Source organism: Trachypithecus francoisi, unplaced genomic scaffold (assembly GCF_009764315.1).
Source record: "Trachypithecus francoisi isolate TF-2019V2 unplaced genomic scaffold, Tfra_2.0 Lachesis_group15, whole genome shotgun sequence".
Lineage (NCBI taxonomy): Eukaryota > Metazoa > Chordata > Mammalia > Primates > Cercopithecidae > Trachypithecus > Trachypithecus francoisi.
In genome coordinates this window covers 45,495,796-45,517,359 of record NW_022681460.1, presented here as the reverse complement: position 1 = coordinate 45,517,359, position 21,564 = coordinate 45,495,796, and the positions used below count along the sequence as shown (strand labels likewise).

Below are 21,564 nucleotides of genomic sequence, written 5' to 3'. Positions count from 1 at the left end.
ATAGAAAATTATGATTTTGGCCGGGTGCGGTGGCTCAAGCCTGTAATCCCAGCACTTTGGGAGGCCGAGACGGGCGGATCACGAGGTCAGGAGATCGAGACCATCCTGGCTAACATGGTGAAACCCCGTCTCTACTAAAAAATACAAAAAAATTAGCCGGGCGAGGTGGTGGGCGCCTCTAGTCCCAGCTACTCGGGAGGCTGAGGCAGGAGAATGGCGTGAACCTGGGAGGCGGAGCTTGCAGTGAGCTGAGATCCGGCCACAGCACTCCAGCCTGGGCGGCAGAGGGAGACTCCGTCTCAAAAAAAAAAAAAAAAAAAGAAAATTATGATTTTATTCATTTTTATTTTATCTTATGTTCCAATTGGCTCTTTAATTTCTTCTTGTGGTCAGAAAAAATGCATATTAATTGTCATCAAATTATAAAATATGCAAAAGATATAAGAAGATCAATTTAAACTTTGAACCTATGAATACACCCAGAGTCAAACATGGTTAATATTGTAGTCCTCTTTTTCTTGTCATTTATCTTTCCACATACATTCCTAGAATAGTTGCCATCATAGCCTTGTAGTTAATGGCCCAGCTTTTATGGACAGTGTATTTGAGTGCCAGGATCCTATGTCCACCACTTACCATCAGGTGACTTGGGCACATTATTTCTTTGTGCCTCAATTCTCCCATCTGTAAATGGGAAATAATAGTATCTACTTCTTTTTTTTTTTTTTTTTTTTTTTGAGACAGAGTCTCGCTCTATCGCCCAGGCTGGAGTGCAGTGGCCGGATCTCAGCTCACTGCAAGCTCTGCCTCCCGGGTTTACGCCATTCTCCTGCCTCAGCCTCCCGAGTAGCTGGGACTACAGGCACCCGCCACCTCGCCCGGCTAGTTTTTTGTATTTTTTAGTAGAGGCGGGGTTTCACGGTGTTAGCCAGGATGGTCTCGATCTCCTGACCTCGTGATCCACCCGTCTCGGCCTCCCAAAGTGCTGGGATTACAGGCTTGAGCCACCGCGCCCGGCCAATAGTATCTACTTCTAAACTATAGTGAAGATTAAATGAAAAAGTATTCAACATAGTGTGTTTATAAGTATGCTATAATTATGACAATTACTAATTATATTCTGTTTATACACTATTGTGAGCATTTTCTCCTGGTATCAAAGATAATCAAATCCATAGTTTTAATGACTAAACAAAATGGTCATATGAACATATCATGATTTAACTATCTTTGTTACAAGGCCTTAGTAAACACATTTATTTATAAATATTTGTTCACACATTTTATTATTTTAAAAACAGATTTCTAGAATTAGAATGACTGAGCACAAATAATCTGAGTTGTTAAGATTGTTAGTATATGTTGCCAAATACCTTTCCAAAATAATTTTTCTACTTGTTATCTTTCCCTTTACAGTTCATGGTAGTTTCCACAAGACAACTGTATAACAATTTAGCTTTTATTTTTAATAGTTTGAATAACATCAGGTTATATTATAGAGGTTTATAATTGTCAAGTCTTTTAACTGTAGATGGTGTTTTCATTGATAAAAAATAACTGTTTTTATTTCAATTACTTTGTTTTACCTAAACTCCCAATATATATTAATCACACTTACTTTACCTCCATTATTTGTGTCTTTGCATTTGCTAATAAATCATTATATATATTTTCACTTTCAACATATTTCTCATTTTGTTGGATTTTTTTATAAGCAGTGCCTTGGTGGATTTTTCAATGTCCTAACTTTTTCTCTTCCTGAATCTTATCTTTATTTAGCCTTGCTCTCTTCACATTGTTTAGTGTTTACTATTTATTTTCTACTCCTGGAAATTTTCCTATGGTAATTGGGAGATAAAATACATTTAAGTCTACTAATATGTATTATCAACTTCTGTTTGAAATATTACTATCATGTTGAAAAATGAATATTCAGGCATAAAAATTGAAATATCTACTCTACTAAAATTATCTATGCTTTGTCCCATTCTGCTACCACACATACTGATTCACAGTTTTAGTTAACTTTTTTTTTTTTTTTTTGAGATGAAGTCTTGCTTTGTCCTTTAAGCTGGAGTGCAGTGGCACAATGTTGGCTCACTGCAAACTCCACTTCCCGGGTTCAAGCAATTCTCCCTGCCTCAGCCTCCCAAGTAGCTGGGATTACAGGCACCCACTAGCATGCCCGGCTAATTTTTGTATTTTTAGAAGAGACGGGGTTTCACCATATTGACCAGGCTGGTCTTGAACTCCTGACTTCAGGTGATCTGCCTGCCTCAGTCTCCCAAAGTGGTGAGATTACAGGCATGAGCCACTGTGCCCAGCCGCTTTTAGTTAATTTAATTTGGGGTTGTAAACACTGCCTCTCTTTATTTTGCTTCGTGTATTATGAATTATTTTGCTACAAGGAAAAAGCTATAATTTTGATATAATTTGTAAACCCATTATTTGAAACTATCTTTTTTTGGGCTTAACTGAATTTGATGTTTACTAGGATATCTAGCCACAGTTTTTTCTTTGCTGAGTGTTTGCTTTTCACTTATCATTGTTCTTATATAAGACAGTTTATTTATAAAAGATAACTATGTGACATATTTATATGGTTGGAGATTTAAAAGTATTTTTGCTGCCTTCTTATATAACGAAAACTTAGCTAAATGAAGACCCCTGTATCAGAGCTGTCTTCCTTCAAAACTAAGTTTTATTTATTTATTTTTCTCTAGTATTAATGTTGCTCAAAAAGGCTGACAGCTACCTCATATGTATTTCGTTGTTGGTGAATATTTTTTCTTGAAATTCTTCAGTATTATCATTTGGAAATATTAAATATCAACCAGTACATATATGTGTGTGTATATGTATATGTGTGTGTGTGTGTGTGTGTATATGTAGATGTATGCATGTATCTATATATACAGTACATTTATGTATATGCATACATAGCATTTATGTATATGTTATATACGGATGTGTATACCATGTATATATGAATTTTTTGCAAAATATGTTACCTAAAGACTGAGTAGAGAAATAATAGTTCTTTTCTTATAATGCATTTCTCCATTTTCTGAACATAGACTTTGTTTTATCTTGTAGTTCTCAATTATCTGTGTCCTCATGTCTTCTATAGAAGGTGTACTCTTTCCCCTTCACTACCTTATGCATGTACCTTAATCACAGTTTCAAAATATAGATAAAACAGTTCCTCCTCTGTACAGCAATGGATGATCTTTTATTATGCTTCCACACAGAGCAACTTAGGTATGCTTTTACTTACTACAATAAGTATCACATTATATTTTAATTGTTTACTTACTTCTGTCTAGTAAAAATTAAATTCCCTATGGATGGAGACTGGCATACTCATCTTTTTACCCCAAGGCCTTTGAATATAGGACATCCTACAGGCTTTATATGTGAGATCTCTGAATGTATTGGTTACATAAATATAACCAGTAAATGTTTTATTTATTGAACATAAATAATCATATTTATTGAACAGAAATAAATGTTTTATTTTTGTCATCTCAGAAATGCCACTTATGTATTGTTTTGAATCCAAATTATATTTCATTTTTATTGATCCTGCTGGGTTAGACTCTGAGTGCCTTGACAAAATGAAATATTTCATCAGTCTTTAAATTATATAATAAATATCCAATGAATATTTATTGAATAAATAAATAGAGTAAGTGAGTGAATTACTCCATGATAAAAACTTTCAGACTTTTTTGGTTAACATTCCAATAGCATTCATTCATTTGGCAAATGTTGAACATAAATTATGTGTCTATTCTTTTATAATTACATATTTTGTTTTCCATATTTTATTATTCTTTTTTGAGTTAATGTTTTAAGATCTATCTCAATATCGTATTTAGTGTTTGAAATATTATGCCACATACCTTTACTTTGCATTTCAATTTTTCCAAATTATATTTTATAAGTATTTTAAATAAATATTGCACACTATAGGTTTTGTTCTTCAGGAATGTATAAATTCTTCATGTAATTTTGTTTTATAAGTATATTTTTTCTTTGGTTTCTGTGTATTTTTTTCTAGGTAGAAAAAGAACAGTTTTCACAATAATTTTTAAATTATTTATCTAATTTAGTTGATCCTTTATTGTTTATTTATTTTGTTGACAGTTTTCTCAGTACAAATTTTGTTTTGTAACTCATATTACTACTTTAAATCCGAAAAATGTTTCTATTTCCTCTATTGTGCTATATAATTGTTAACCTCTGAAATTAGCATCTTATCATTTCTTCTAAAGATGCATGTTAGCTCTGTTTTATGTATGCCGAATCAATGTGACATGTTTCTTATTTTCTATGAAATTTACGGTAATAATCTGTTTGATACGTATACAAGAAAGTTTTTTAAGTAGGAATAAAATAAACATTCCCAGTTAGTTTTTAAAATACTAGTTCCAAATAAAGTTAAACTTATTTTAAAGTAAGAAATAATTTAAATTCTCCACTAAAAAATACCTGATACCAAATCTATCAAAATTCTCTTTATACTATCTTACTGGCATTGACTAACAAAATATTCACTGGATGTTGGTAGATGGAAAAAGAATCAATATAGTTTTCCATTAGACAACAATGTAAAAAAGAAAAAAGAGTTATTTGATTGTACATTGTTTTGACTTAATGTCAGGAGAATGTATCAGCCTTGAATAAAGAATATAAGCCATAATTCTCCAAAGAAAGCCTGTGTGATGATAATGAGAAACCACACTGTACATGTGTTTCTAACAGTCTTAGCACAATGCGGACTCTCCATCTCAGAATATGTTTGTTTAAAGAAATTTCTTTCTAGAAATGAGTTGCCCCCAATCATGTGGCCCACAAAGTATGGTTTTCCTTGAAGTATATTGACTATTTCTCTTAGAAAAAAAATGGCACCCCAATAGTACTGTTTGAGGGAATTGAGAAATAGAAAGCATAAGGAAGAGATTTATATTAAATGCTGATTTATGTATGAAAGATGAATATTTTCTGCAATTGACTGAATATACATTAGTGGACTGTTTATTTCTCTATTAATTCATATACCTATTATTTCTGAAAACCCAAGTTGCTGAATCCAATACAATGCATGAATTTTGGGTACAGAGATTTTTTTCAACAGAGTAGTTTTATCACTATTAGTGGGAAATTAGAGACTTTTGTTTTGCTTACTTCACCCCTTCAAATGCTAAATAGCTAAATAAAAAGTAGAGATAGTTAGTTGCATTATTGTCTAATAACCCTTGACATCAAAGTTTAATAACGGTTTACTTCCATTGAACTATGTGTTGAAAAGAGAGCACTTAAACATTGGCACCTGAGCTCTGGAAAAACAAAAAGAAGTATTTTACAGCAAAGCCTATGTGCTTCCTGCCAGCTAGAATTTAGAGTACAGAGCAATTGTCTGGGAATTGGCTGACCTTCAGATATAAGTTAATTGGCCTATAAGGATAGGACAAAGAACACTTTAGTAATCAGTATCCTGAAACTCTCAACTAGTGTGCACAGGATCTGAGATTTTACCATTTGAGAACTACAGTGCTAATATGAGTATAATAAATCAGTAAGTATTTAATCATCTCATGGAAAGGAATTAATAATCTAAACACTGATTTTTCTCATTTAGGATTTTTATTTTAGTTTAGAGCAATTTAACGCTAAGCACAATTAAAGAGTTAACAGACAGGTGGTGATTTTGATTTTTTAAATAATGTTCGAATCAATGAATTAAATGTTCCCAAATATGAAAATACAATAACATTCAGTTAAAAGCCATTTTTTCCACAGATAAAAAAGTAGTTCAGATTTGACTTGAAATCAAATCAATCAATTACAACGTTATATATATATCATAATTGTAATTTATTTATATATGTGTTAATTCGAATTTAGTGGTTAAAAGAAAAAAAGTCAATATTTACTATTCATTGGTGGGCCAAAATAAGACATTTTGGTAACCAAAACAATAAATTTTGTGGCCTCAAATAAGGCAATCTAATTGATTTCTGAATATAAACATCATCCATAGTTTTTTGAACTATGTTACCGTCCTGAAAGTGTAAAGTTACCAAGCAAAATAATAACTATACACACTGACACACAAAAATGTCAGCACAGTTCTGAGACAGGGCTTATAATGAATTCTGTATAAGAGTTAGACAAATTAAATGGCTAACATCTCCAAAGAAAGGCAATAGGCTTGGATCCTGCCCAGGAAGTATTTTTGTTTTTGAGAAGCAAACATAACTTTTTGACTTATTTAAAGATTACTAGTTAACACCACCATTAGCATTGCTTACAGGAAGGCAAGATAAATCTCAGTTCCTGGACAAGTTGGGGGTCATTGTTGCCATGGGGACTGAGTATATGTACCAAATGCCACCAAAGAGAGGAAGATAAAAACTGCCATGCATCCGGTATCTAGAAATCTATAATCAATATAGCTCTCACCTATCTAAGGTCGATTTTCAGATTTAGATAAGTTTTGAAGATTGTAAATTTCATTCAGACACCTTTTTCATAGGGAGTTTAATGAGGGCAGTATTCAACAAGTAAAAGAAAGGTCAATAGTAAAGATTTCTGTAGAAATAACCACTTTTTCTTCAAAATACATATTTTACAAAAAGTATTCAAAAAGCACTTTGAAACATGTTCTAATTCTAGAACACATGTGCCTATAAACTCAGGCAGGCAGGGTTTCACTACTAATTCTTATCCTCCTCATATATTATCAAGATAGTTGAGTTTTAGCAAAAAGCCTATGGTTTACTGATACTAGTCTCTATACTGCTAGGTGCAAGCAGTAAATATTTAAGAAGAATAAGTGTTAAAAGTTAAAATGAAGCTTCACATGAAAGTGAAATATGACAAATGTATACCTTTTAGAGATGCGTAAATGTGAAATATATTGCTTTATATTATTTATAAATACTATTTAGACATGTATATATTATTTTTATATTTATATTATTAACTATAGAAATTGACATATATTTCATAAAATGTCTTTTTGTATTTTTTAAAGATTTTCCCAAAGGATACACAAATTAGAAGCTGATTTATTACAAACCTATGCTGAAGCAAACGCATTGTGATTATTTTTTATAGTCCCAAATGCTTCAAGGTCCCTCAGCACTATTTCTGTCTAAAGAAATTTATCAGTTTTATCTTTTCTATTTTTCAAAGTTAATATAATATTAATACATAAAGCCAATTTTAATAATGGTATATTAGAGCCTATCTGCTGAGGAGATAACAAATTCTATTCTCCAATGTCTATTTTCATTTAAATATCACACAGGAGAATATCAACAAAATAATCAGAATGGCCAACTTTGATGCTAGAAAAAGGATAAGAGAAGTACACAAGAATAATATTAATTTACATCTGTACTTCGAAACAAATATTCTGTAGTAAAATAAAAATTATTTTGAATAACCAAGAAAGTGTAACAGTAAAAGACTGATTTTTTTCTCTTGGAAAACACATGAAATACTCCGTGGTTACATAGGAGAGTTTATAAGAAAATTCAATCATGAGTTAAGATTCAGGGATTTTATTATTGCATTACAATTTCCTATTGGAAATTCTTTTCTAAATTTAAGTGGTTGTTTTCCCAAAAATGGCTTCTAGGTAGCTCATCTTGCAATGAAATTCCACTATTTTATATAATGTCATCAATTCAGTCTAAATGCATTTTGTGTGGACCCCTTCCAACTCTGTTTGCTGTAAATGGCATCCTTTTGAAGTTATAGTCTAAGATCTTCCTAAGTATTTCTGTAACATCTTATGCCATCAGTTTTGTGTTTTCTTCCCTCTGAAGCTGGTCTTTCCCAAGCACATAGCTAAGCTTCAGGTGACTGAACAATAAGGATAAACCATTTCCAACAATAAGTTACATCCTGGTTACATATTCTAAACAACAAAAACAAAACAAAACAAAAATTTATCGTTGGTGATGATGTTTTTGTATTTCCTCACAAGTAAATTTTTCCTGATTCTTTTTATGTTTGCTGTTCTTCTCCCTCCAAATTACTTCAGTAATTCCACTCACAGACTGAATACACAAATAGACAATGACCAAACCATGTGTGATGACAAAGTTTGACCCAGAAGCTCTGGAGTGAGCATCTCAGGAAACCAAACACAATCTCAGCCAGCAATCTACCCAAAACAATCAGGATTCATCCTATTACTTCCAGTTTCCCAATATTTTGCCACCCTCCAAATCAGGATCAGTCAGAGAAAGTCAAATATGTCCCCCAAACCCATTATCCAGGTGCCTTGCTTAGTTAGACCAAATCCAGTTTCCTTATGCCAGCAATCTCCAATCAGCACACCTGAGGTCTTCATTTCTTTCCACTATAAAACTTTTCCACTCCCCTGCTTGCCTTTGAATCCCAGTTTAATCCAAGTGATGCTACCTCCCTTCCCATAGTAAGTTCTGAATAGTAACTTCTGCTTGTTCTCATTTGTGTGTGCTTTTTTTATTTCCATACTATTAACTCATAAGGACAAGAAAGGAACATTTATAAATAGAATATTGATTATTACTGTTTAATGTAACACTGGAAGGCCTATCTAAGGAAGTAATATTCAAGATGATACCACCAGGACGAGTAAGAGTTCTCCAGGCAAAGGCACCAGGAATGGATATTCCTGGCTGGGAAAACTGTATTACTCTATGCCAAAGTGATAAGAAAACTTTGTTTTCTTGAGGAAACAAACAAACAAAAAAAACCCCTCTGTAGGTAGGGCATAAGAAAAACTGCAGTTTTTAACTGTGCCATGAATGGGGCCAGGTTTGACACTGAAGCAATGTGGATCCTTACAATTTCAGACATCAGGGTGACGTTCTGCAATCTAAAATCCTTTACCCACTTGAAACATTGACCCATGACCCCAACCCACTGACCCTTGACTATTGTCCTTCCTTGTTCTCATGTTGGAGTTACAGAGCAAAGCTAGGAAAAGCAACAAACTGTGCTATAGGAAAATAACTCTACATCAGACACTTGAGTAAGCGTTCTATGTGAAGTACCTCAAAATTTCCATAAAGATCCTTTATTCATTCAACAGTCAACAAATCTTTCTTAAGTACATAGTTTGTCCTCAAGACAAGTGATACTTTGCAAAGCCTTAAAATATAATAGTGGAAAAGGGAGCATATATTTTCCATCTAGTAGGTCTTGCACTCTGGCTAGGGAGATAGCCCTTTTATAAAGTTTACATGAATAAATAATTGTGGACTTTGATAGAATCAGAAATGAAAAAGGGCAGAGCATTAGGAGAAATTTAAACTTGATTAGAGACTTAGAGGAGGCCTATCTAAGGAAGTAATATTCAAGATGATACCACCAGGATGAGTAAGAGTTCTCCAGGCAAAGGCACTGGGAATGGATATTCCTTGCTGGGAAAACTGTTTCTACTACTCTATGCCAAAGTGATAAGAAAACTTTGTTTTCTTGAGGAAATGAAAAAAAAAAAAAAAAAAAAACCTTCTGTAGGTAGGGCATAAGAAAATATCTGAGAACATGATGAGAGGTCCCTGGTGCTTTGGATTTTATTCAAAATACAATGGGAACCTATGAAGGCATTTAAACAGAGGGATGACATGGGCCAATTTTCTTTTAAAAATATCTGTCTGGCTGTTGTGGTTTAGGGAATGGATTATAAGAGAGTTGAACAGAGAGACTTGTGGGAATTCCAGTGTAGCTGTACAGTTGAAAGGTACCACCCTTATGATTCAGCAATGGATGTGATGAGAGATGAATGGATTCTAAACATATTTTGAAAGTAGAATACACTATACAATCTTTGAACTGGCCAGAAGAATTCAAGCTTGGAAAATCACTTATTCTGTTTTCCTTTTTCCTGTTCTTGAGTGCTCAATACCAGCCTCTCATAAGCAAAAGTATTGCCTGAGCTAGACAAAGTCTGTAGTAGCACCTACTGTCTTTTCCTCTTCTTGCCCTCCCCTCCTCCATTGAAGCCACTGCCATGGTCCCAGAGAGCTTGTTTGGACAGAAGCGACTGGCTGTGTATATAGTAACGGTGATCTTTTTGGGATCACAGTGAATTGGGCTGGGTTCCAATTAAGGCTTCTGTTATAATAGAGTAGAAAGAATTCATTTGATCTATGGATACTATCTAAGTAGAAAGGATGCCCATCTCCACTCCAGGCTCAGACACTTGAGCATGGCCCACCTTTTCCCATTCATTAGAAGTATACTCGTTTCTTCCTGGTTTATCTGTTCCACAGTTGTAAACAACAGAAATATGGACTTCCTTCCTGTTAACTGTTTTAATCCTAAAGTTCATGTTTCTGAACATTATGTAAAATCTATCATGTCAGTGACATAAAAACAAAATAACCTACTTTTCAGCACTTATTACTTCCCAGTCTTATAATTTTATACATCTAATGAGTCTATTTATCATTGGCAGGTTCCCTCTACTAGATTATAACCTTCATGAGGGCATAAGACAGACATTCTTCCGTATTTGTTAGAGGATTAATCTACTAAATGAAGTGGTCTAAGATGACCAAGACAGAATGAGAATGAAAAAAAAGGCAATGGGCATGAGAAGAGGGATAAAGCTAGCATGTTACATGTTTTCCTTCTTCATTTTTGTCTCTCAGTCATGATAGAATATAATTCTTAACTTTTAACGATTAAAATTTCTAGCCTCAATATATTTCAAGATGGTACTTCCGGGTTCTTTTAGAGGCCATAGCATTCTCACTTCAGACTGTCCAAGAGGGCAGCCCTTTGCACTCCACTTTTTTTTTTTTTTAAGATGAGAAATTTGACACAGAGAAGTTAGGTGGCAGGATGAAGTTCACGCACTTAGTTTTGATGGAATTGGAACTGAAATTCAAGCCTCTTGGATCACCATCTATTGACCCTTCTAAACTGTGAATTCTATCAAGGTAGGGATGCTGTCTTTTCCATCAATGAGTGGTAACTGTACTTTCCAGGGGGAAATAAAATCAAGTCAATAATGCTCAGTCTTCATTAGGCAGATAACTGCTGTTGTCTCATGATTCATAAGACCCCGTGTTTTAGAGAGATTAATAAATTTGTCCATAAAAAGTAAAGGGCAGAGTGAGAATTTGAGCCCAAATCTCTCTGAATCTAGACCTTGGGCTCTTAACCATTCTATTAAATTTAAAAGTAGGACCTTTTGCTACTTAGCAGCACTTTATTCCTTCTAAGTCAAAATCAAGTCTGTCAAAATGGAATTTTCAATTTTTCTTAAGACCTGACTAAACTTTACCTCTGTCCTTTAACTGATGAGTTCATGTACAAATTTTCAAGGATATTGAAAACATTTCTTGTGAACTTTTTGTTCCCTTTCTCTTTAACTTACCTCTACCCATCCTCAGTACCTTATCTGTCTTTTCAGGGGAAGGTTTATGCCAATTCCTTTATACTAGTAATTATCCTACTTGCTAATTTCATTTTCCAATCTTTGAGTTATGCTTTTATCCCTGGTATCCCCCCTTTTCCTACCTGGCTCCTCCATTTCTCCTTAAAAACATAGTCCAAATGCTTTGCTAGTCTTTGAACTAACAGCATTGTTGATGGTTCAGTTGATGCCTTCTGTCACAAACTGTTTACTCATCTCCACTTCCTGTTAGAATGGTTTTACATCCATGTCTTCATACTAAAATTATTCTAAACTGTATTATCTTCCCAAGTAACCCATAGCCTTCAGGACTATTCTTTCTTTAAACTCGCACTGTATTATAATATCCTGCAAATATCCTGAACATGGTATTTATGTTATGACTAAAATCTAGCATTTTAAGCTTTATCTCCCACTTCCACTGTGTGTATGTGTATGTGTATGTGTATGTGTATAACGATAAAATCAAATGCTATGTTTGTGTTTCCTCATGCTGTTACTTTCTTCTAAAATGACTGAATTTCTAATAATCAATAATTCAACATATTTAAAGGCTAATTCTAAGTACTCAATTGACTATGACTCTTGATTAATTTTATCTTTTATCAGAAATTATATTTGTATTGGACTTTTGAAAACTTGAAATATATAGCTTTCGATTGTATTCATTTACAATATGTATTATCTTATCACTGTACATGAAAAGCCCCTTGAGGATAAGGATTACACATAATTAATTCAACAAAATGAATTTTCAGATTTTAGAAAAGAATGCAAAAAATATTTATGAAATTTCAGAGCAACCTGCAAAACTCATACTGGTTTACCTCACTTATCAGTGTGATAAATCATCACATGTACTTGATAACCATTATAACCATTATATTCAGGCATATCTATAAGCCACAATGGAGCACAGAGAAAACTTTGTGTTTTTTTTTGTTTTTTTTTTTTGAGACGGAGTCTCGCTCTGTCGCCCAGGCTGGAGTGCAGTGGCCGGATCTCAGCTCACTGCAAGCTCCGCCTCCCGGGTTTACACCATTCTCTCGCCTGAGCCTCCCGAGTAGCTGGGACTACAGGCGCCCGCCATCTCGCCCGGCTAATTTTTTTTTTGTATATTTTAGTAGAGACGGGGTTTCACCGTGTTAGCCAGGATGGTCTCGATCTCCTGACCTCGTGATCCGCCCGTCTCGGCCTCCCAAAGTGCTGGGATTACAGGCTTGAGCCACCGCGCCCGGTCGAGAAAACTTTGTAATGTTTTATTTATTTTGAATTCAAGACAGGAATATATCGATGGTAATATGAAGAGCATTGCCATTTTTAGGCAGATGTACTGAAATGTTAGCAATGGTCCAAGTTCCTCCTAGTAATTTGGATATTTCATAAATAAGGTAACAACATCTCCAGTAAACAATAAGATAAACTCCTTAAGAGCTTACTGAACTCCACCATTATCAACTCCAGTCTTGGACACAGACTAATTTTCTCATCTTAAGAGTGAGATAGTTAGGAAGGGACTGTCTCATGAATACTTGGGTTCCAGTTTATTATAAAATATTCCTGACTTTGCATGGTCTTGACAAAGTGTAAGTTTGAAATCCTCAATGGCAGGAGGTAACAGTCATATCAATTTGAATCATCAGTTGGTCATAATGTACTTAAACTGTCTTGGGGACATTATCAAAAATGTAGTTTTACTCTCTCCTGGATGATTTGAATCAGCATTCAAATGTGCTGTTATCTTGCAGGCTAAAAAAGCCCTTCTTAGGTCTCAGCTTTCCTCTTCACTTTCTATCTAGAAATAAAGCTCCATGTCTCATTGCTAGATAAACTATAAGATAGCTTACTATCTTCAAAGTAATATTATCTCAGTCACATATAATTTTTCTCAAGTTCTTATTTTAATAAAATCTAATAAGATTTAATAATATCTAGATAATATCTAAAAAGATTTAATAAGATTTAATATCTCTTGTCAATTATCAATGAATCTAACAGAAAATATCTAAATACATACATTATATATTTAAGAAAATTCACACTGAAATATTCATTAAGTATGCACATAGCCAAATTCTTTGGGTGCTTTACCATAGTCCCTAGCAATAGAATCAAGTAAGATAGATCCAGTGTAGTGTGCTACATTTATATATATGCCCTATTTACTGTGCATACATTAATTCAAATATTTCACTTAAATATGACTCAAAAAATGGAAACACTTTTATATTTAATTTTTTAATAGCCTGCTCCAAGTTGGAAAGTCTATGCAACCACAAGTGATTATAAACTGCATGTATCAAGACCCATATTAAACCAAATATTCTCTAATTGCTATATTAAACCTTAAGACTAATTAACATTATAATCATTTCAAAGATTATATGCATCAGAAAACTTCTAGTTAGAAAATAAAATATAAAATTGACTTAAGGTACCCTTTATCCTTGAATCCTAATTGTCAATTATTATATTCAATATAATGAATTAAATATTTATTTTTAGAGTTAATAAAGTTAAATGTCAATGAAATGTGACTACAACAGAGAATATTTCTATCTTCTTTGAGATATGTTTCATTTAGTAATTACAGCAAATAAGCTGGCTGAAATACCTTTTCTAGACCTTCTTCCTTGAGACTGATCACATCCAAATCAAAATCTGTTCGTAAGCCATTGGTTTTGTTGAAAGTTATTCTGCCTGTGAGGCCTTCCCAATGTGCCTATGGGAATAGAAAAAAAATGATAATAAATAAGTGAAGAAAGACGGAATAAATATTTTTTCATAAAAGTAGGAACCTTATGTTCATTATTTTTCATAGTTGACATTGCTAGAGATTTTTTAAATATTTTAATTTTCCTCTGAAATTTGCAAAATGTTTTTCTACATAAATTATCTTAGTTTCAGTAGAAAATGTATTATAAATTTTTCATTTTATAAAATGCATTTTCCAGTTATAATTTTCTGTCTACGAGAGACTGTATTATTATGTTGTAAGTAGTATACCTCTTTTAGTAAAGTCAGATGAATTTAGTTACTTTTTATGGTGTATGAGACATTAAAGATCTCACTGGCAAATACAGATAGAACTACTGTTATAAAATCCCACTACCAAATTCATAATAATATGAAAAGAAACTTATTACAATAAGAGAAGCCAAATCCAGGAAAAGCTATGTTATAGTAACTCAATCATATACATTCCCCATAGAATAATTAACTTACTCCTTTACTTTCCCCTAAGTAAGAGCAGGGGAAATGTATTATAATTACTTCATATCAAGATATATGTCATGCAGAAGGAGATGAGAATATAATAATCTAGCTATATAATATGTTCAACCCTAAAAGGTGAGTAAATACCTGGACTTTTTTAATGTAAAAATTTTCCCATTCTGTTGATTATAGAACCACAATTAGATGTTTTCCACTGTCTGTAATTTGGAAATAGCTTAGGAAAAAGTAGTCAAATACAGAAATTTTAAATTATAAAACGTATACTCACAACTAAAATGTTTAAAATAATATAAACAAGACCCCAAAGAAATAAATATCAGCAGATTAAGAGTAATATCTCAATAAGGATTTGAAATTAATATTACTGAATTTCTTAGGCTCCATATGATATTTGGATATTTATGTGCAGGATTCTCAAATAGTTTTCAGCTAACAACTTACAAATGAAATAGAAAAATTATAATATATATTCATAAACATACTGCAACATGTCTTTGCTATAGTTAAACATGTGTTCACTGGTTTACAATAAGGAAGAAAAAAATATTTCTAGCCTAACATCTTCCAAAGAAAAAATTTCAAGTGATTAACAAAAATGGATAATAGTATAAAAGTAAACAAAAAGATCAAGAAGTACAGGAATAGAAGTGTAAAACAGTAGAACAAATCTGGGGTAGAGAGGGCATAAAGAAATGTATACCAGGTGAAATTGCACAAATAATTTTATCGCAAATTCACTTCTGAACTGCCTAGCAACCAAAACAAAGAAGAAAATATGATAAAAACACAATATACAGGGTCTATAATTTAAGACATACCAGCTGCTCAGGAAAAAGCTTTTCCTGGCACTGAGACCTGAGAGAAATTTCTCCTGTTGGTCCTCATAAGGGGGACACTGTGTGATTTAGTGGACAAGATTCTCAATTACACCCTACAATAAATACAATGGGGAATGTCATACAACTGCTTCTTTTCGGGCTGCTTGACACATGTCATGGTTTCAATAATCTAGTGCTGAGTTCAGAAAAATCAATTCTTCATCTCACCAGACCTGTGGACTATATCTGCAGCTCACTAAGGCTCAGTTTTAAACCAGAAGTAAATGTTAGAATATGGGCAACTAGTAAACTGCATATTATTCGGAAACTATAATAAATTCATCTACCTGAGAGTTTGATAAGAATTAGACAAAGAAAATTCATGGATATTCAGAGATACTTAATTATGATCCTATTTGCACTTTTATTTTCATGATGAATAATTTATTACAAGATGAACTGATGATTTATTTTAAGCCATTAATAAAAAATCTCATATGATAATAATACCTGTGATATTTCATTGCAAAGTTTAAGGCTCGGTTAAACTTCCATATATGAAAAGTATTCTAAGCTAACAAAGGACTTTCTCTTATGACAGGAAAAATATATATGTATATGTATTTGTATATATATGCATGTATATTTGTAGGTACATATGATCTTCAAAATGTTTCTTTTTCTCACTATGAATATGCTTGATCTGTAACAGACATAATCAGAAATGATATGTGGTCATAAGAATGGTTGCATTATATAATATGGAGTAAATTTTGCACTTTGATTAATTCCTATATTCTATTTTTGTTAACTGTTAATATAATTTAATAACTAGACATATTTAGGAACAATTAATCTAAATAACTATACTTGAAGCCTCACAAATTAGGTATCATTTTACTGTAGTGCAAATGACATTTATGTTAAAAATGCATTTTATATTTTGTTGCCTAAAATGTAAGTATTCTTTTATTAATCTATATCTCTACATAAAGGAAAAGTAATAAATATAAAGATTCAGAAAGGTAAAGGTTAACCCTCATAGATACTTTGACAGATATTTTGTTTCTAATGGGATTCCCCCCACCTTTCATTTGGTATTATTTAGTAAAAATGTTAATTTTGCTTATTTGGAATAAGAGAAAAAATTTAAATTAAACATAAAGTAAAAGGTCACTTGCTAGAAAAACCACAATAATCTCACTTCATTCAGCTTGACAACAAAAGAGACAAGGCAGATGTTCTTCTCCTGACGTACCTCTTTAATTAGACTCATAAAGCGGGTCCCGAAGCGCCAGGGTTTATGTCGATTACACTGCAAGGAACTGACTGTCATCTGGGGAAACTGTTGGACGGCCACAGACACCACATGCACAGCATCATACATTAGAGCAGCATCAGTCTGAAAAGCAAGGGAAAGGGAAATGTATAGTCAATATAACTTGTAGAACCTGCGGTAGACGGTTTGCAAGAAGGGAGAGGGAAGAGGTAAGGGAAATATACATCCCGTTTTTCTTTGTATAAAGAAGAAAACATTATCTCTAACATGCTCTCGTTCTCTTAAACAAGTCATTATGATCAAATTACTACATCAGCTCCATAAGAAAACTTGACCTACCCTCCTTTTCCTGAAATAACCCAATTATATATAGTCTTAGTATTGCCATTGAAATAGGAAATGTATGAAGACAGGCTTTATTTCCTTTTAGTGACTCTCTCTGCTTCTTACTCTGTCTCACTACACACACACACACACACACAGAAACAAAATAAGTACATTGCTAACATTTTTAATGGTCACATAAATTACATATTGTATATAAAAGTAAGTAAACAGTTTCCCTTTATAGGAAGAAACAAAGATTTTAAGGGAGATTTACTTAAAACCTTACATTCTTTCATTGTTTTAATCTTTTAGCTTTAAAAAGATATAAATCCTGATCTTTTTCTTCAACTCAAATTTTCAAAAGTTTCAATCTCAGAAACGATGGTAGTTTTGAATCTCAATAGCTGTATTACTCGCTTTTCAAGAAGCTAAGCTTAATCTCTTGTACTGTTTCCTTTCCTCAAGATTTCCATATGAATAAAAGTTCATTTGGCTTCTCAAGTAAAACGAATATGAATTCTACTGTGTTTGCACCTGCTCAAATGACCAACCACTTTGGAGGCTGACGATACAAAAATAAAATGTTTATAAGTCATAACAAAACAGAGGCTCAGTGATTGTCAAGTGCTGTGTTAAATGGACCCTCACATTGTGTTTGACAGATCGATGCCAGGCTTACTACCTGGAGAAGACAGCCACACTGACAGTACTCCTAGCAATGAACTTTGACCATCTGCTTGGCATGCTTTAGAATAAAAGCATATATTTCCTCTTCTCATTCACACAATTAGTGAGCTGTGAAATGAATTCCAAAATGAATAGGAACCCTGTAGATTACAGCATTTGCCACAATACGAAATGAGTATACACAGTAGCTTTCAAACAAATGGATCCTAAGGAGCTATATCACACAAAATGGAAGATGGCTAAAGAGCACAATGCAATAAGAGAACATAATAATATTATTTTATCGTTCATAAATCTCTGGGGAAAATAACTCAGATTCCTAACCTTCATTTTATAAATTTTACTGACTATTTTCACATACCCTGAAGGATGCATAGTGAAAACTAGTAGTGGAGTTCATAGAGGCATATATCCTGAGCCTGAAGATTTGACTGATACTTGTCTTTGACCCGAGATAACATTCAGAGGACATACTACATATATTACACAAAAATTATCACCAGAATTGGGAAGATACAGTTTGAGTGTTTAAAATATATCACTGTCAACAGAAAGGGTAATTTTGCAGCATAAAACATAAGAGAGCCTTAAAAATATTTATGTTTATTTTAATCCAGCAATTCCTCTTTCTGGAATTAGCATTAAGAAAATCAGAGATAAGAACAAAGGCAACATATCCATTGGGATTTTTTAGAAAAAAAAAAGGGTGGAAGTCTACTGAATGACCAAAATAGGGAAATTTCTAAATAAATTCACAATGTTTTCTTATATAAGCACTAAAAAATCAGTTTTGAAAAATACTTAACTAGATGGAAATTAAATACATCTTAAATGGTGTTGTGTTAAATTAGATTTAGATTATGCAGAACTGTATTTCCAGCATAAACCATTATATATATCAATGTATAAATAATGGTTTTATATATAATATACATAATGGTTTTATATATAACACATAATGATTTTATATATAATAATGGTTTCATAAATTACATATAATATATAAGTATATAATATACTATAATATATTATATATCGTATGTAATATATAATATATAATATAATATATAAAACCATTATAATATATAACATTATGTTATACATAATAAACTATTATATAATATATACATTAAAAAGCATATATATAATGGTTTGTGCTGGAAATATAACATAAATATATATTTACTTTATAAATATTATATATATTTATATATTTTTATAGAGTAATATAAAGTATTATTTTATAAAGCAATATACATATTTATAAATTGCATATCTAAAATACACATGTATATATACTTATATATGAGAGTAATTAATGTATTTACTTTATTCTCTGAATAATAGTATAATAAAAAACCTATTGTTCACATTTTATAAATAACAAAACCAAGGTTGGGAGAAGTGAAGAACTAATTAAAATCACACAGCTAACAAGTGGAGAAGCCGACCCTCTCTGTTCAGGAATGCTTTTTAGCCACCACTACATACTATATAAACAACAGGAAAACACAATAAATTAATAATATTTAACTCTTGTGAAATAATCATGAGTAAAATTTTTATTTCGTATTTATTTTCCACAGTTTTTAAGATTAATGTGTAATATATGAGGAAGATTACAAATACCATAGCAGTTATTGCCAAGATAAAAATTTTAATCTATTTATGCAAAAAATAACTAAAAGAATAACACATATAATATTTCTAATTCCAAGTTTTCATGAAGATAGCTTTTCATGACTTATTGACATATAGATGATCTTACAGGACATACATAAAAATCCTAGAGTAGTAACCTTATTTAATATGACAATGCTAGAAAATAATTCTGCCTAATTAAAAATTGAAAAATCTTTTCTGATATAGAGTTTCAGTTATTTTAAATTGCATTTAAAATAACAGATTTCAAAGAGTTTTATTATCAAAAATAAAAACTCTTTGAAATCTGTTATTTTTATATTATTAAACTACAAGATAAATACAGCTGGGCACAGTGGCACATACCTGTAGCCCAGCTACTTGGAAGGGTAAGGTAGGAGGATCACTTGAGCCCTGAAGTTTGAGCCCAGTCTGGGCAAAATGGTAAGATGACTGTCTGTAACAATAAAATATAAATCCTTGAGAAAAAGGTACAAGTACTTTAAAAGTTGCTGATCAAACTACTTCTGGATTTCCCAGTTTAAAATATCTTTACTTATAAATCAATAAACAGAACTTCTGATATACTTTCTATTATATGTTCTTCAGTTTGGAGTACTTTTTTGTTTTAATTTTAGACTAATTGTTTTTGTGATAGTATGTAGTTTTTTATGTTTATATTTAATATCTTGTCAGATTAAAACTATTGCCTTCTTTGTAAAATTGTGTATCTATAAATTCTTCCTTCTTTGAAAAATTGTGAGAAAATTCTAGTGCTTCAAAAATATGGTTTCTCTTATTCTCACAAGAATGCTCACAAAAATGTGGCTTCTCTTATTCTCACAAATATGTGAAAATTTGTCTTCTATTAATAATATTAATAGCCAACATTCATTCAATATCTGTGTGTGAGGCACTCTCCTTAAATTAATTCCTTTAATTTCCATAACCATTATTCAGGTGCAATCCCATCAAGTTTGTGTCAAATAGGAAAGCAAGGCAGTCAGCAGTTAAGCAACTCAAAAAACAAACCATAGCATATACAAGTAGAGCTGGATTTAATCCATATAATCTGTCCAAAATTTATATCCTTTTCTCTGGGTTTCTCACTCAGCACTCTACAGTTAATGAGCAAAGTAGTGAAGGTGGTTTTGTAGTTACACAATGTAACAAATGTCAACTAGCACTTGAATGCACAAATCTCTATATAATTTGTTCATAAATATTTACATAATGAAAAGGCACTGCAAAATAAGAAAAGGTAGAGATCATAGAAAATTGGTAAATATATATTTGTAAAAAAGAAATACATTACTATACCTGGGGCATGGAGATCGCCCTGTCCGACTCACCACAGCCTATTCCCATACAACCATCAGGGGATGCTAAGGGCAGGCCCACACCCCTGGCACTATCCACAAAGTACCCAAGCATGCCATCCAGGGACCTGAGAACAGCCCTGCCTCGTTCACCACTGTTGGTGTCTGTGCACTCCTCCTGGGGACTGGACCATCCAGTCTGTTGCAGGCACTGCTAACACCAGTATTTGATGCCTGGGAGCCCACGGGTGTCCCACCACCACTACTACTATTTCTCATGCCATGCACACTGCTTAGGGGCCCAGGAATTCACCACACACATGCCCACTGCTGCCACTGCTGAAACCAAGCAAGCTTCCTGGAGGCCCAACAATTGGCCCTCCTGGACCCAGTAACACCAGTGCCCTTGTATGCCACACAGGAGCCTAAAGACAGGCACACTTAGCCCACCAATAACACCACTGGGCCTGAGGACTGAACTACCTGGCACGCCTATACCCAGTAAAATCTCAACCCAGTCTCCACTAACAATCACAGTCTAAGAAACTGAGGAAATCATAGACACCACTGATGCTGTAAAAATCATATGAAAACTACGCTACTGCTAACCGTAGAATCAAAGCTAAAGTACCCCCTCAACCAATACCACAGATAAATCCATAGGAAAAATTTTACCTTATGAAAACCCATCCAAAATAATTGAAAAAAGCTGGCCAAGTGGTTTATACCTGTAATCCCAACACTTTGGGAGGCCGAGGTGGGCGGATCACCTGAAGTCAGGTGTTTGAGGCCAGCCTAACCAACATGACGAAACCCGGTCTCTAC

At 32.9% G+C, this 21,564-nt stretch overlaps 1 protein-coding gene across 4 annotated transcripts in view; it reads right to left on the bottom strand.

The window, feature by feature from the left end:
* GRIK2 (glutamate ionotropic receptor kainate type subunit 2) overlaps positions 1-21,564 on the bottom strand; it is a 716,255-nt gene that overhangs the window by 267,852 nt on the left and 426,839 nt on the right. For all 4 annotated transcript variants that reach the window (XM_033234701.1, XM_033234699.1, XM_033234702.1 and 1 more), the window contains 2 exons: positions 16,745-16,888; positions 14,046-14,153 (listed from right to left, as the gene is read on the bottom strand). In XM_033234701.1, the coding sequence (XP_033090592.1) occupies positions 14,046-14,153; positions 16,745-16,888 (252 nt within the window). The remainder of the gene's footprint in view (positions 1-14,045; positions 14,154-16,744; positions 16,889-21,564) is intronic.